The following is a 16,131-nucleotide window of genomic DNA, read 5'->3' as shown; positions in this document are numbered from 1 at the left end:
CAACCCAACATACCATTTTACCTATAAAACTAATTATTACGGATAACCAAACAGCCCCTTAATAAAAAATAATTTAAAATATTTTACTATATTTGGACTTACGGTCAATTTGGTCGTAAATCCAAATGTAACAAAATAGCCCTTTTGCTGCACTTAGACTCACTGCATATATGTTTTCATACTAAACCAAACAACTTAACATAGCATTTTACTTGTAAAACAAATTACATCATATCTACTTACAGGTAACCAAACAGCCCCTTAAAGACGGTTTATAGGCATCAACGTCATCATTTTTTGTGTTATGACCATTCTATTTACTTATATAAAAGTAGGTAATTTCTACTTAAAAATCCCCTTGTGTGATAATTTCAATGTGAAAATATTATTATATATGTTTTTTAAGATAAGTAAATAAAAATGATTTTTAGAATTAATAAGTAATTGTTTTTGTTTTTTCAACGAGGCAAAATAGTAATAAATGGTTTTAATAGTGGTATGCTATATATATATATATATATATATATAAATATATTACGGTTCTACATTTTTCTTATTTTGTTGTAAACTTTTAGTGAAAAAAAATTTTTTAAAAAAAAAATAAAAAAGGAAGAAGAAAAACAAAATGATGAAGAAATTTTTAGTGATTGCTTATTATTATTTTTATGAAAGCGACAAAATATACATTAGGGGTATATGTACAAATCTGAAATTAATCATCCAGCTCACACGTCTTCAGTAGGGGAAGAGAGGTTTAGGCTATGAACTCGTTCATACCCACAACTAGCAACTCATTATGATCAATATTAGACTAAATATTTCATATAGGATCAAATACCACTAGGCTATAAATTCTCAAAAATTTTAAATGATTATTAACCACAGTTTCATTTATATGAAAATATTTGTGTTTCGTTAGGGTATATTCACAAATATAACTTTTATCACGTATTATAGATTTTCATCGGGTTTGGAGTTATAATAATTCTGCATTCTAAACCGTCCAAATAAGTCATAGGCTATCATTTTTAACCATGTACGGCTACACACCTCGTAATTAACAAACTTTCGTTATCATAAATTGTAAAAGAATCTTCATAAAAAAAAATATATATACTTTAAAATACCTTATAAAAGGAAGAAACCAGATGGGTTTAAAACATTGAAATAATTAGATTTACTGTTATCTTGGAAGGCAGTACACTTTCTCAAGCTGATACCAACTCCAGTCATTAGCCTTTACTCATTTATTTGCATACCAACTCCAGTCATTAGCCTTTACTCATTTATTTGCAGAACAGGTAGAGCTGTCAATTCGGGCTTGGCCCGCCGGGCCAGCCCGCCCCGCCAATAAAAATGGGCGGGTTGGGTTAGTATTTTATAGGCCTGCCCGGAGGCGGGCTAAACGGGCCAACCCGCGCGGGCCGCGGGTTGGGCGGGGCGGGCCGCGGGTTGGGGCGGGTCAGCCCGCGGCCCGCCTCTAATATATATATAATATAGTTTATATAATATATATATATATATATATATAATGACATATTGTTAAGGATTTAAATTAAAAATTAAATAAATAATTTTTAATGAAGTTTAATATGCATTTAATTATATTTTAAAAAGAAATATGGAATAACAAAACGTTTTAATAAGCTCGTTGATTTTGATGAATATTATGATTGTAATGGATGTTTTTATTTTTGTCTTTATTAATTTTTGTTAAATTTTTGTTGATTAGTAATGGATGAATGTTATAATTGTAATAGATGTTTTATCTTGTGGTTTGTTGTTGTTTTTAAAAAATTTTGTTGATTTTAAATTTATAATAGTGTTTTTTTATTTAGAGATTTTTGTAATTATTGTTGATTTTGTTAGGGTTTTGAATATTATAATGGATGCTTTTTATTTTATTAATTATTGAGTGTTTTAATTTTTTTAATTTAGTTTTTATGAATTTATAATGAATGTTTTGATGTTTCGTATATTATAACGTTTATAAAAAAATAAAATAAATTAATTATTTTTGATTTTTTAGGCGGGCCAGCCCAACCCATAACCCTAAAAACAGGTCGGGTCGGGTTGGCATTTTTCCAGCCCGCCATTTGGCGGGCCTAGTCCCTGCCCCGCCAAATGGCGGGTTTTTGTGGGCCGCGGGCCGGCCCGCCCCTCCAGCCCGTTTTGACAGCTCTAAGAACAGGAAACAAGTCCTGTTTCACTTGCAGATGGCAAAAGAAATGAAACCATGAAGAGTAGATGGAAATAAACAAAGATTCCAAAAACATTACAACATAAAAGAAACTTTTTTTAAAACTGTGTTTGCATCCTTCAGAATTCCTGAGCAAATATCATGCCTCAGCTTCTACAGACAATAAGTCCCAAGTATCATCTGAAAAACAGTAAAAAGGCTGTAGTATTATACCTCCTGTTCAAATACACTGCTACTAATGAAACAAAAAAACATATGCTGAAGGGGAAGCTAACCTCATACTTTAGGGAAAAATATTCCCCCGCCCAACTAGGAAGCCTCCACAGCGATTGCAGTTTCCGCTTCGTTTTGTTTCTCTAATGCAGTGAGGCGTTTATCAAGATGTTCATAACGGTCTTCAAGAGAAAGATGTGTGCCCCTCACCTGGAGAAAGAAAAGGCATGGATAAAACTCAATAAATTGAATGAAGTTGCTCCTTCAATTCAAGGCATCAAATATTCTATCTTTATCCTTCAAATGCAAACATAGCAACTGATGCTAAAGCAAGGACGATTGCTAGCTCTAAAGAAACCAAAGAAAAGCTATTGGAAACTCTTTTTCTTTTAATCTGAACAGGGCAATTGTTGTTGTTGGCTGAGAAACTGGATGAAAATCTGAGAACCATGAACATTTTAATAGATCAAAGAACCCAACTACAATGAAATGTGAAAGAAGAAAAGATGAGAATCACACTAATTGATAAAGTTGAGGGAAACATAGCGCAAATTAGTGGGAAATGAACCAAAGTTTGGAAGCTTGGACCAAACCCCACATACCAGTTAAGGAATTTGATTTATGCCATTGAGACCATTAGTTGAAGTGGCTCTCTTATTTGAGGAATTGTTGGAAAGATAAAATGATGCCTGAGGGCAACAGCCCAGTCATAAATGGTACCAGAAAATCCACAAAAGATTACTAAAAAAAATGCAAAGTATAAAAAAAAAAAGAGGTTTTTATAGAAAAGGAATTATAAAGACATAAACAAGGCATATCCAAAAGATCTGTTGCTTTTTCAAGTGACTGATAACAAACACAACAAGCAAACCTAATGAATAATTCCCATCTTGAACAATATATTTCATCCATAACACACAGTCAATCCCACCCAGGATCATTGTGAAAACAACTCTCAAAATTTAGACAAATGAGTTACTTGAATGATCTCAAACACACAAATCAAAACACAAGAAAATCTTATGCCCCACGTACCATACCATTCACCTGAAAAGAAGTCAAGCCAGGCATATACATCTATTCAAAGGTGTAAATAACTTGTTTCTAACCACTACTATATAAAAGTCTCATCTTTAGAGGTTGAAAACCAAGCATGACCATAATTTCTCAAGTTTGTTTTCCCTTTGTAGAAACGGAGACAAAGTCTGCTCTTCTTTAGAAGGGCAATCATAATCCATGATACAAGAATAGATGAACAAGCACATTAACAAATTAAAAATAACATACTAAGGATACTAATGATAAATTAAAAGAACCGATGGACATGAACCCAACTATTAATATTCCATTGCAATGTCAATGTCTCAATGGTGCATCTAAAACTTGAAACAAAATTATAAAAACATCAATACACACATCAATCACATTTCAGAAGTGAATTAGGAGGAAGCAAATAATAAATACATAGGAAGATAGGACTACAATTTTATGTCAAAGAATAGAGAAGAAAAAGGAGATGAACAATAATCTCCAAACAGAATGACACAAAAGTTTTGATTTGAGCCAGCTGGTCGTCAAAATAAATTTCTTCTATTGGTGAATATTATTTTCAAAAATGGACAAAATTGATTTGCCCTTTTCTTGAGTTATAGTTTATAAGCCCGAGCATGGGATTTGAACCATCAAACCCCAATTTTGAAGAGGACAGTCTTATTAGGTAGATTATTAGTTGGAGAAGGGACTAACAAATACGTCGGTTTTAAATGTTAATTGAACTTTGAAGACATGTATAGCAGTCACTTCTCTAGACAGTTCTTGGTGAAGAAGAAATCAGTGACTGAGAATTCTGAATGTATTACTTGGAGCATTTGATGGTCACTTAGGCCAAAAATATTCGACTGGAGGCATACGTAGAACTTACCAATATCAATGCCCTACATTATCTTAAAAAAATAATAGCACTAACAAAAGCACATAGAGAAGAAGATAAACTAGATGAAAACAGCAATGCAATAAAATTTCTTTAATAGTCTTGCATTACAATAAACAATCAGAGTTCAAAATAATCCATAGTTGAATGTTATTGCAAATTATATGCAATTGCACCAAGAAGACAAACAGATAAGAGATGGTAACCAAAAAAGAAATAACAGCAACAACAACTAAGAGTTTCTAGTTCATCGTAAAATAATTTTCTACAAAAATACAACCTTCACATTGTATATTTCTTACTCTAAACAAGGAATCACTCATGCCCACATCCACAAAACAGCCCAAAAAATTTTGGATTACTTTCCCGCCATAAATTCACAACCATTTCTATGTTACCATCCAGCTAGGAAAATTTAGCAGCACCACAAACAGAATCAAAAACATTAAGAGGCAACAATTTCAATGTTAAATACACCAATTCCATCAATAGTTCCGAAAATCCTTTCTCAGAACATTCTCAGAACACTCGCACAAAAACAAACAAACCATTCAAAGAAAAAAACTGCAAACTTTCTCGAATATTATCAAAATATGACAGCAAAAACCAATGATAGTAAACCATATCACCCAATCAAACATGAAGAATCCATACAATCACAAGCCTAATCGATCGTGGCTACTCTAAACCTAAAATTCACGCCATTAACATACGGACGATGGATGGACATATATCTCAAGAGACAAAGAAAAAGAAGGAGAGGGACTGCACGAGGAAATGGTACCTGGCGGAAGATGGCATCCTGGGCGAGCTTGTAGTCCTTGTAGAAGAAGAAGAATCCGGCAACGGAGGCAGCGGCGGCTCCGGCGAAGAAGGACGAAACCCTCACTCTGAACATCAGCCCCATTTTCGCGTGTTCACGATCGAAGAGAAAGCGAGCTTCATTCAGGACCTTCGCTTGTTTGGGAAATAGAGATCACGTGATATGCACGTGCACACAAAAGGCCAGGTTCATAATATTTGGGCTTTGTGGGCTTTAAAACCCCTGGCCTCAATAAAACTTAGCCCATTAAGTGCTTAGATTTTTCCTTCTATTTTATCACAACTTTTGTATATGATAGTATTAATATATAATCATGATCATTTATTTAAATACTAATAATAATAATAATAATAATAATAATAATAATAGCAATAATAATAAAGAGTGACTCAAGGCAAGTGGTTGTTTCTTTTCATTTGACAATGGTGTATCAAGGAAGTCAAAATAAAAAGCAAATAAGTTCATAAATATTAATTTTTCTTCCTATTTTACATCATCATGAGTTTATTAAGTTCAAATGTTCAATGCACTCGAAAACAAGAAAACACATACACACATTAAAATAAAAATAATAAATAACAATGATAATGACAAGATGATGTTATCATCTATTAAAGTCATATGGCACATTGATTTCATAAGTGATTACTTCCATACTTGTTTCCCTTTTATGGTCCACTGTGATTGTAACACCAAACTACCAAACTGCCCAACTTTGTTTTTTTCTTTTCAAACATTCAATAAATGGGAGAAATTTTTCCTTTTCATAAGTATACAGTGTTGCAAAAAAAGGTTATTTATATACTTAGATATATAAACCACTTCTATGATAATAAGAGAGTTGATATTTATTACTTGTTCAATACTAGCTTATATATATATATATAAATAGATATATTTGTGTGAAAATAAGGATTTTTCTATGTTTAGTTTTAATAAATTGGAATATTTGCATGCGTTTTTCATAACATGCAAATAAAGGAAAATAATGGGAATTTGTTTTCTCTTTTGATTTATGTTGAATAGAACAAATGACAAAGGGCAAGAAAATGAAACTATAGATATGTGTGTGTGTGTGTGTTAAATTCCATTTTATTTTTAATTTATTATTTTCAAAGATTGAAAAAAAAAATACTAGCTGAGGAGAAGAAATAAATTTAGTGAATATAATAATATTTAAGATTACTTTTTACTGATGATGAGATTTCTCGTGAATAAAAAAATGTTTATTTATTTATTTATTTATTTATTATTATTATTGTTTCATGAAGTTTATGATGTTTTATGATTGAACTGTTTTTTGAAATACACACAAGTTTTTATATTTACTTTTGTTGACAACTTATCGATAAATGAAATTAAAAAAACAACAACAAAAAAATTAAAAAGCAGAGAAAAACATCTGAAAAAAATAAAAGTAAGAAAGAAAAAAATTACTCCTTTAATTTTTTTACACAATATAGTTGCCATAATTATGAAACAATCCTGGTATGCCGTAACTCATCGACGTTGGCATGTATAATTACGTATCAACCCTTGGAAAAAAACTAAGAAAGAGAGCTAAAAGAAATATCAAAATAAGAGAGGGGGTGATGAGTAAAACCGACATCATTTATCAAGATGGGAGTCGCCGGAGAGAAGCTCCGGCGAAGTGGCGGCGGAGGTGGAGGCGAAGAATGAGGAGAAGGCGATGACGATGGGAGTAGTGAGCATGAGGAGTGAGATGGGGACTAACCAGAGCTTTTCATTGGATTTATGGAACTTGAGGGTCCACCAGACGAGGATTCCTCCGCCGGCGATGCTCGTGAGAAGGAGACACGCGTTCGGCGGTGTGCAAAGCTTCGTTTTCACGGCGGCCATCGCCTGCGCCTCCGCCACAGCCGTCATTCAAGACGAAGAAGAAGAAGAAGAAAGAAAGAAAAAAAGTGGTAGGAAATCTGGAATGAAAATGAATGAAGACTGATGTTTTTCTTTGGGTTGATATGTTGTGTATTATTATATAACTAATATTTATTTTTTTAATATATATATATATATATATTACTATAAAATTACAGATATATCCCTGTGAAGTTTTTCCTTTTTTTAAATATATATATATATACAATATATACAATGTTAAATATTGGGAAATATTATGAGCATATGTTTGTTTTATGTATGTAAAATTAAATTTCATTTTATAAAAAAAAATGATGGTTTGATTTATATGCTTTTATTAAAATTTATAAATCTATAATTATAACAAAAACAATGTTATAAAGAACCAAGATATAGCCTAATAGTTTCTTATCTTTTTTGTGTTTGAGATGTCTCGAGTTTAAAACCTCTAAATTACATACAAAAAAAAAATAATAAGGTGTTTCTCATTAACTTGTCAAAAAAAAAAACTCATAATATGTTTGAAAATTTTGATAAAATTTTGATAAAAATATGATTGACTATTAAAACAATCGACTGATGGTTAAGAAATTAATTAAAATTAATTAAATCAAATTGGAACTAATTCTTATAAGTTAGATATAATTACAGTCAACGGTAAGGCAACTGTATAATTAAGGTACTAAATTATCCATATGTAGAAGGACCTTTTTTATTGTAACATGAGATTATTAATTTTATATCTTTCACTAGATAAAAAATAATAATAATAAATAAGATTAAGAATTATATGATTATTTGACCAATACAAGTCCTCTCAATTAATTAGACAGATGACGATGATGTTTGTTAAATTCAATCGGTTGGTTTGGAAAAGTAAATATCAGTCATTATCACATTTTCGAAAATGTTTTCCAAATTTTCAATTAATTTTATTCTGTTGAAATTTCCACTAGTGATGTGTTGATAAAACTAATGGATAATTATTATTCTTAAAATAAAAAAAATAATGAAATAATCTCATGCCACCCAGTTTTCAACAGAAATTATAGCAAACCCTATTTAAACTCTTCCTATTCACTTGTTATCCTATAAAAATATGTTGAGAATATTCTATAAAGAAAGCATTTACCAACCTTTTTTTTTTTTAACCAGCTGATCATTATCAATATATTTTAAACTAATAAATCTGAAAGGAAAAGAAACATCCAAGCATAAAGTTTAATAGAATGAGAGGAGTCAAAAAAGAAAGAAAAAAACATTGTAAAAAATTAGAAAAAATAATATCAAATCTTGAAATAAAAAATGTATTTTACAAACAGTTTAAAAGAGTAATTGAAGTGCTTGACCAATCCAAACAGTACACTAAAAAGATGTTTAATGAGAAAAATCAGTAAGGTGACAAAGCAGTGCCAAACAAAATGAAACACTTGTTGCTTCGTCACAAACAAACAAACAAACAAACATGCCCTAAATTGATGGATCATTTGCATGAATTTTACCAGTTCACTACAGACATTTTAAAGCTCATCATCATGACGCAAACCCTCCAATTCATTTTCCTTCCATTGAAAACTCCAGTTTCCGAATGCAATTAACAAACAAACAGATAAAAAAGGCACCACAACATGAATTAGATGGAAAATACTGGAAAGCAATGGTCACCATGATTACAACTTGGCCACACGTCAATGCCATCACTCAGATCTTCCCCCCAATTAGACGCCGATTGTTGATGTTTTTAGACTTTCAACCCATCCCTGAAAATCATCAAATCTAAGTATATTCAACATTAAACATAACCTGATAGAATGGTGCTGAGATTCTATAGATATGCTGATAAATGGTGTCTAAAAATGTACCCCGCTTATTTATGTGTTAATAACAATCTTGTGAGATAGTTAAACAGAAAATCTTCGAAAAAGAAGCTTATATGCTAGAGGAACTTAAAATACCTCAAGCAAGCACAATCAACAAATTCTAAGTAAATATATGTAAGGTATTCTTTATGGCAACAGATACAGATATGATCAAGTACTTCAAACAACAGTGCATCACAAAAAAAAAAGTAGAGTTTCAAAAGCTCACACTAAATAAGATGCCTGTGCTTAGCAAAATTAAGAAACAAATACTATAAAATGATCCATTCAGGGGTTGCAAGCCCTTTTATACAATTTTGAAACTTGACTTCTAACAAAGAAAACATGCTCAAACCATGTTTCACTTTTGCAACCAATAAATAGCATTCAAACAGTTCAACATGCAATATGATCTTGGACCTATACAATTAATAAAGCTTCAGTAACTTGTGCCACCTAAAAATTTCTACAGAAGCAAAGACGGATGAAATCAACATACAATTAACATATAACATGGCAAAAGCAAATGATAAAGAACAAGGTGAGAAATACTTACTATCTCCGGGACATAAACCCAACTCCAACAGGCCTACAATAAATAAATAAATAAATAATAAGAAGAATAAAAATATCAAGTTAACTTTTATATAAAACAGTTATGTGAAGGAACAAATTAGAAAATAATGTAACAATGAAAAAGAAAAAAGCACCTTCTCCCTCCACTGGCGTGCCTTCCATTGCTTGATACTTTGTTCTGTGAAGGAGGTAACGAAGTCCTATTAAGATTCACTCCATTTCCTGCAACTGGGTTTGGTAAATGATCAGGTCTCATTTCTGATGAACCATGAATTTCGTGGATATCATTTGTTAAACTTGTTTTGCTTAAAATCTTCATATCAGATCTTGCTTGCTGAGGGTTAAAGTTAAAACCATTCACTTGCTGACTATGCAATTTAGGAATCTGTGCATTTATGCCACCTGGAGGATCACCATGGTTTGGAATATCAGTACCTTCTGTGGGTTGAACACTAATTAGCGGTTTGGAATCACTCAGTTGTGCCTTTTTAAGTCGAGTTGTCTGTGCAACAGGAGTAACAGCAACAGAAGGCAGTAATGAGGAATAAGGAGCACACGAAGCAGCAGCTGCAGCAACTTTCGCAGCAGCTGCGGTTGCTGATATTTTCTCTTGGGCTCCTTCACGAAGATGAATGAAATCACCCTCAATTATAAACAACTGAAGTCGCATAGTCAAAACATTTAAACGTCAGTTACAGGTCAATTAGACTAATCACAATCAAGCATAGGAAAACTTACTTCAGGATGCTGAGTTACAAAATCATCGAGCTTGCCATACTTTTTCTTGTAATCGTGCCAATGAAGAGGGGCAAGCATTTTCCCAAGTCTATTTGGTAACTGATATTGGATGTTGCAATCAATATGACAAAGAGATCACTTATCAAGATTCAAGAACAAACGTTAACTGTATAAAATTAGCAAAAAATACTCACTGTGGAGCTAATCCTGATTCCATTGCCAGATCCAGCCGGAATAGCACGAACTATACAAGCCAAAAGTGACCTTTCATCTAAAAGAGTAAGCTCTATGGCCTTGCCAACAGCCAATGGGCTTGACGCCAGTGAAGAATTCCCATTGCATTTTGCAATATTGCTGGAAATTACTGAGTTGATTTGGGTAGAAGCTACGGGCATAGTAGCACCAGACCATTGTTGACTCAGATTAAAAGCTGGCCCCTTTTGAAGTATGATTGAAGGTGAGTTTGTTTCATGATGTACCTGCAAATTTAGATGACAAAAGATATGGCCTGCCTTAATTATCCATATACAACTGTGAAGGCACCTCATATGATATAAATTATAAAGATATAAAAGTCAATGGAGCTCTAAGATCTTAAGGGTAGATGACAAGAAGAAAAGATGTAAACCTTAAGCTCATTTTTCTGTTGTGGAGCATCAAATCCATGTGTACCATGAAACTTAGAGTTTGTGGTTAAGTTTTCATGTTGTACTGGGGATGTTTGATATGACCTCTCATCTGATTCAACTACCTGAAGTCAAGGTACAACGTAAGTTATTGCTATCCAAAATCCTTTGAAAGGCATAAATTCGAGCCAAAAATTTCAATTTTTATCCTGAACTTTCACATTGGTTATCAGCATATGACAGTAAAGGACGTACACTAACCTCTAGTTCATTATTCGGTTGTGGAGGATCAAATCCATAAGTACCACGAAACTGGGAGTTTGTGCTTAAGCTCTCCTCGGCTTCATGAGACATGTGATATGGATTCTTTTCAATCGATTTAACTAACTGAAATCAAGATGTTAGGAAGGAAGTGTTTCATCCAAAAACCCATCTGACATATAAAATAGCATACAACATTATTTCTTAACCTGAACTTCCGCAATGGGCTCATTGCTTTTGGCACCAGATGTCAGCTGTAGATTAATATGGTTGTTAAGTTGATCTTCACAAACTTCCTTTTTGTCAACAGGGAGTTCATACTTATAATGAACACCTGATTCTAAACTATTCTGATCTGCTTTGGATGTTTGATGCTCATTGTCAACAGTTGAATGCGCATCATCTGGAAGGACCTAAAGGAGAATAAGAAGCAAAAGACAATTAATAAAGAATTCATCTGTTTCAATAATGTCCGAAACATTTGAATCTTAAATATGGTATACCCGATGGTTTTGCCAATGTTGGTGCAACTCAAATGGAGAAATAAATGAATTGGTTGAAGATAAAGATTGTGGGACACCTTGCAGATGCATAATAAAAGAAGACAATGACTTCACCTGGCTGGAAGGGAAACAATGGTCAACATGTCTACTGCTTGGAAGTTCATCCACCCCAACAATGGATGATGGAACTACAGGCATGCCAGGTACACGTTCAACCTGACAAGAAAAAGAAACCCAGGATAAGGGGATCTAACTAAGTAAGAAAAGAAGAAAATCATATAGTGGTACAAATAAAGCTCAAAATAGAAAATAGAAGCAAAGTTAGTTATAAAAAAATCCACATGTAATTATGACTTGTTTAATAGCCCTTCCAAAGTTCTTAGTGTGCATGCATCAGAAAAAGCAACCACATGAAGGGGCAGAAAGAACCTCTGATGATGTATTGGACAATGAAACAACAGAAGCTGTGCCATTCAACTTCCCATTAGGCATGAACTTCAAGGTACCATTTAATGTGACACTATCAACTGGATTGTTTTCATTCCCTTGGCTTTTATCATATAATGAAGAGTCCATGGCGCTTCCATTTGGTGCTTGTGAACTATTTGAATGCACACAATTTCTTTCTCTTGCCTCAGCTACTTCTAATTGAAGCTGTTGTATGGTTTGCACATGATGCCTCTCCATCTCCATAACCTAAAACCAAACAAAATAGAAAAGATGGAACAGATACAAATACACATCAGCTGACATATATTACCCTGCCCACTCATAAAAAAATGCTGAGTAATGAAATTTATTTTGCACGCAACCTGGCGTTGAAAGCCCATGTAGTATTGATGGAACTGATCAGTACGTTCTCGTAGCTCAGCTTGAAATGATGATGATTGCAAAGCACCCATTTCCTGCAAGCGTGCAATCCAGGCTTGTGCCTCTCTTAACTGTTCATCCTTGTAAAGGATAGCATCCTGTGCAACCCTATGCTGCAAGATAATTTTTGTTATGCACAATCTCAAACACCTGATCTTGATGATATGGAAAGTTAGGTTAACTGTCCAATAGAGTAAAAAAATTAAACAAATTAAATTTTGTTAGGCACATTAACTCATGCACATTACATATAATTCTGAGTTTTGAAGGTATGTAATATTAACTGTCAGATAGAGAACAATCAAACAAACTAACAGAATAAAGATAAATATTTTAATGAGTTTCAATGATAAGGACCACTGCACCATAAAAATACCAGTACACATGAAGAATTAAAAAATAAAATAAAGATTCCCCAAAATAGTCACAAGTCACCCGAATCTCTAGCTCTCTCTCACACACACACTCACACAAAATCCTACAATAAATATTTATATTAAAACACAATATAATGTCAAACAAGACATAAAGGTTAAAAATTTTGGCAATTAACTCTATGTAAGCCTATCATAAATTGCTTAACATTGCTCAAGCCTGCATTGACCATATTAAGTTAAAACATTGCATACGTAATATACTGGTGGATATGAGACGTATTCTACAAAAATCAAAATTAGCAAGAACCTTTCAAACAGAACCAGTAATCAATAAAATGAATTCACCTTTGCCATCGAACTAAGCAATTCCTCAAGCAATCACATGATGCAAAATGGTAATATCCTTTAAAGACTTATCAAAGGAAAGAGACCAAAGCAAATATTTGATCAAGTCAAGTGCCATTTGATTTCAAGTCAAAATCCAAAGTCTTTAAAATTGTCTTAGAAATTTTAAATATTTATTATGGTATTTAAGTTTTTGGTCTCCATGTGCAACTCTTGAGTTGTTGTAAGAATTTATGAGTCTTGGTTCTCTAGATAATGTACTACAAATCTTTATAAGTAAAGCATTAATGAAAGAGGAAGAGGGAGAGGGGACCAAGAATACTTTTTGAAAATTTTTCTTCTTTTCTGGTTTTGTTTTGATGCAAACTGATCCTAAATGTGATGCCTGTGAATTTTTAGAAGTGATTCCTAAAATCTTTCTAGTGTGATGCTAGTAACCTATCTCCAACTCAAATCAACTTCTTTTTTATCTGTTATCCTGTGTCATCACATTTACAAGAAATTAAATTGAGTAATAGAAACTACTGCCTAACATCAATCATTCAGAACTTATACCTGATAGTTGAAAGCAATGTATATATACCCAAGAATGACAACATCTTGCAATTCTAATACTAATTCCATGTAAGACCAGAAAATGCATGTCATTCTTGTTATACAGAGCAAAAAAAATGGAGAAAGGATAAGAAACCTGCTCCTCCAAAGCAAGGAAATGACTCTCTTTTTCTTTAATGTGTTCTTGCAAATCATGGATTTGTTTCATATGTTGAGCTTTCTCAGCTTCTGAATTATCACGTTCCCTTCTGCAAGACAAAAAGGTTCTAAAGTCATTTTGCATAGAGCATTTTAAGGATCTAGGCTGTTTACACTTAGATTAAGCGACGAAGATGACATTTTCATGATAAATTTACATTCACATCATAGAAAAAAGAGTCTTCAAAAAAGTCAGCAATAAAAGGGCTCTAACAAAAAACCAGAGAGAGAGAGAGAGGCAACCTATATGATTGCAAGTGTGAACAATAGCTGGGGTCGCTCAAGCTAACGCAATGGGCTAAGCACAGCATATAATGAGTTAGATGTTACAAATCTATTGAAATGTTTAAAAGGTAAACATGGAACTTAATTATTTTGAAAAGACGACTCTTATTTGAAACAGTCTAGACATAAGAAAACAAGCAGACTGCTGTTTCCAGAAGGTTGCCTTAAATAAACACCAAAATACAGGACATAAAGTAACATCATCCATGAAGTATTTGGATGGCAAAATTGAAACTAAGATGCTTCCTCCAAGTATGCATCTAATATGAAAATAATTTACACCTCATATCACATGGGCTTAATGAATAAATTACCCCATTAAATAACAACCTGATGACGCAAGCATTGACTTCAAAATATAGTAAGCATGAGAAAAAATTTACAACAACAGGTAGCCAAGTGCTATTAACATTTCAAAGATCTAAATGTACCTGAAAGTGGCCAACTTCTCATTTTGCTCCCTGAGAAAGTCCTCTTTTGCCCAAGCCTAAAGAAAAGGCTAGGAAAGTACCATGTAAATCTCTAGAAACCAACCACAAACTAATCACATATTAAGGATAGGGCACATTAAAAGCAAAACAAACCGCTTCATTGTTCACAGCATGTAACTCCCTATCTTTCTCCTCCACCTTCAACTCCAATTCACGGATATGTTGTTCTCTTTCTTGCAATTGCTCCTGTAAAGCCATTCCCAAGAGATACTAATCAGAAGGAAACCAGCTTCTTGAAAAGATAAATAAATAAATCAACCTTCAGAACATGTGGAGAATTGACATAATATGCACATGTGTATATCTACGAAGATGATCAAGTGGCTAATATCATCCCGTTGAATGAAAAAACTGCTTCTAAAAAAAAAAGGCAAAAAGCTAACACCTTCAGCTTCATGGTCGCATTGGAGTGCTCCTTCAACTGTGCTTCATAACTGTTCCGAACCTCCATAATCTCTGCCTGGACAATAGTCTGAGCCCTCAGCTGGATCTCCATCTGCTGCAGCTCTTCTCGCCTTCTACATACATCAAGAAGCTGCTTCCGAAGTACAACATCATTCCCACCATTGATTGTGACCGCACAAAAGTCGACATTCAGTGATCCCACCGCCTCCTGCAACTTCCCACAACACAATACCAGCATCTTAAATACTAGTTCTTGAAGTTCATCATCACTGCATCAGTAGCTATATACCTCATATATCGTTCTCTCACCAGTTTGCCCAAATTTGGAATGCTCCACCTCCTGAGAAACGAAGTCCATTAGCCTCCCAAGACCTTAGCAATAGCCGGAACAAAGAAAAATGGGTTTATCAAACCTCATTGGCATTGTTCCGATAGGCGTGCTCGGAGATGGCACGCCATTCCCTCCTCACAGGCAGGGAAGAAGAAGAAGAAGAAGAAGATGTAGCAGGAATGGACCCGCTGCGAACAGCGGCAGTCTCCATGCGGACCAATCCCTTCAAGGAAAAAAAAAAAGGGAAAAACTAGGGCTTTCGGGGCCCAACAAGATCGAATAAAACCCTAATTCGAAGTGATGCCCTTCAAGGGTTTCAACGATCAAGAAAATAACAAAAGACCGAGAAAAAAAACCCAGAATGAGATCAATGAAAACCCTAATTTAAGGGCGATGGTGCTTTAGTAGGGTCTGAGAGATAAAGATAGGAATACGATAATCAAGAGATGACTAGAGGAAAAAAAAAAGAGATTAGGGATCTCAAGAGAAGAACGTAAGGCAGTAGCAGGTGAGCATCCGCCATTAATGGAGGGAGTGATGGAGGTGCAGTGAAGCGGAGAAGGGGAGTCCTCTTCCGGAGAGCACAAGAGTCATCGAAGGTCGTCCAATTGGAAACCTTAAAGACTTTTGCGGACATGATATGATAATCATGGTTTTTTTCCCC

General features: G+C 33.7%; 2 protein-coding genes and 1 long non-coding RNA gene across 9 annotated transcripts; 1 reads left to right on the top strand and 2 right to left on the bottom strand.

Annotated features, from left to right (window-relative positions):
• Positions 1-1,257: 1,257 nt before the first annotated feature.
• Positions 1,258-2,262, top strand: LOC120272405. Its single transcript, XR_005540184.1, has 2 exons — positions 1,258-1,301; positions 2,192-2,262. It is a non-coding gene; the product is annotated as an uncharacterized LOC120272405 (long non-coding RNA).
• On the bottom strand, positions 2,252-5,290 carry LOC120272404. The gene is made up of 3 exons (XM_039279226.1): positions 5,128-5,290; positions 2,476-2,623; positions 2,252-2,380 (listed from the first exon to the last, which is right to left on the bottom strand). The coding sequence occupies exons 1-2, from the start codon at positions 5,248-5,250 to the stop codon at positions 2,510-2,512; spliced, it is 237 nt and encodes a 78-aa protein (XP_039135160.1). The 5' UTR covers positions 5,251-5,290; the 3' UTR covers positions 2,252-2,380; positions 2,476-2,509.
• Positions 5,291-8,583: 3,293 nt separating this feature from the next.
• LOC120272551 lies at positions 8,584-16,084 on the bottom strand. 7 transcript variants are annotated; one of them, XM_039279396.1, is made up of 18 exons: positions 15,550-16,084; positions 15,426-15,476; positions 15,117-15,350; positions 14,825-14,917; positions 14,672-14,727; positions 13,894-14,005; positions 12,423-12,593; positions 12,040-12,306; positions 11,611-11,826; positions 11,317-11,520; positions 11,108-11,233; positions 10,849-10,971; positions 10,415-10,699; positions 10,221-10,319; positions 9,918-10,140; positions 9,617-9,710; positions 9,463-9,495; positions 8,584-8,807 (listed from the first exon to the last, which is right to left on the bottom strand). In XM_039279396.1, coding segments are annotated over exons 1-18 (2,517 nt in total). In that variant the 5' UTR covers positions 15,679-16,084; the 3' UTR covers positions 8,584-8,806. The 7 variants fall into 7 exon arrangements, with proteins under 7 accessions (XP_039135330.1, XP_039135325.1, XP_039135324.1 ...); XM_039279391.1 differs by having other exon boundaries at positions 8,584-8,823; positions 9,617-10,140; XM_039279390.1 differs by having other exon boundaries at positions 9,617-10,140.
• Positions 16,085-16,131: the final 47 nt, after the last annotated feature.

Source organism: Dioscorea cayenensis, chromosome 11 (genome assembly GCF_009730915.1).
Source record: "Dioscorea cayenensis subsp. rotundata cultivar TDr96_F1 chromosome 11, TDr96_F1_v2_PseudoChromosome.rev07_lg8_w22 25.fasta, whole genome shotgun sequence".
NCBI lineage: Eukaryota > Viridiplantae > Streptophyta > Magnoliopsida > Dioscoreales > Dioscoreaceae > Dioscorea > Dioscorea cayenensis.
Note: the sequence above shows the minus strand (reverse complement) of the source record. Positions and strands in the feature narration are given on the sequence as shown.

What these genes read in the sequence shown, in the direction of transcription:
- LOC120272404 (XM_039279226.1), bottom strand. Translation starts at nt 5,250, where the DNA reads ATGGGGCTGATGTTCAGAGTGAGGGTTTCGTCCTTCTTCGCCGGAGCC. An exon ending in AGGATGCCATCTTCCGCCAG is followed by an intron (nt 2,624 to 5,127) that starts GTACCATTTCCT and finishes TTCTTTCTCCAG; the next exon opens with GTGAGGGGCACACATCTTTC.
- LOC120272551 (XM_039279391.1), bottom strand. Translation starts at nt 15,678, where the DNA reads ATGGAGACTGCCGCTGTTCGCAGCGGGTCCATTCCTGCTACATCTTCT. An exon ending in ATGCGACCATGAAGCTGAAG is followed by an intron (nt 14,918 to 15,116) that starts GTGTTAGCTTTT and finishes ATGGCTTTACAG; the next exon opens with GAGCAATTGCAAGAAAGAGA. An exon ending in GAGAAGTTGGCCACTTTCAG is followed by an intron (nt 14,006 to 14,671) that starts GTACATTTAGAT and finishes TTTGTCTTGCAG; the next exon opens with AAGGGAACGTGATAATTCAG.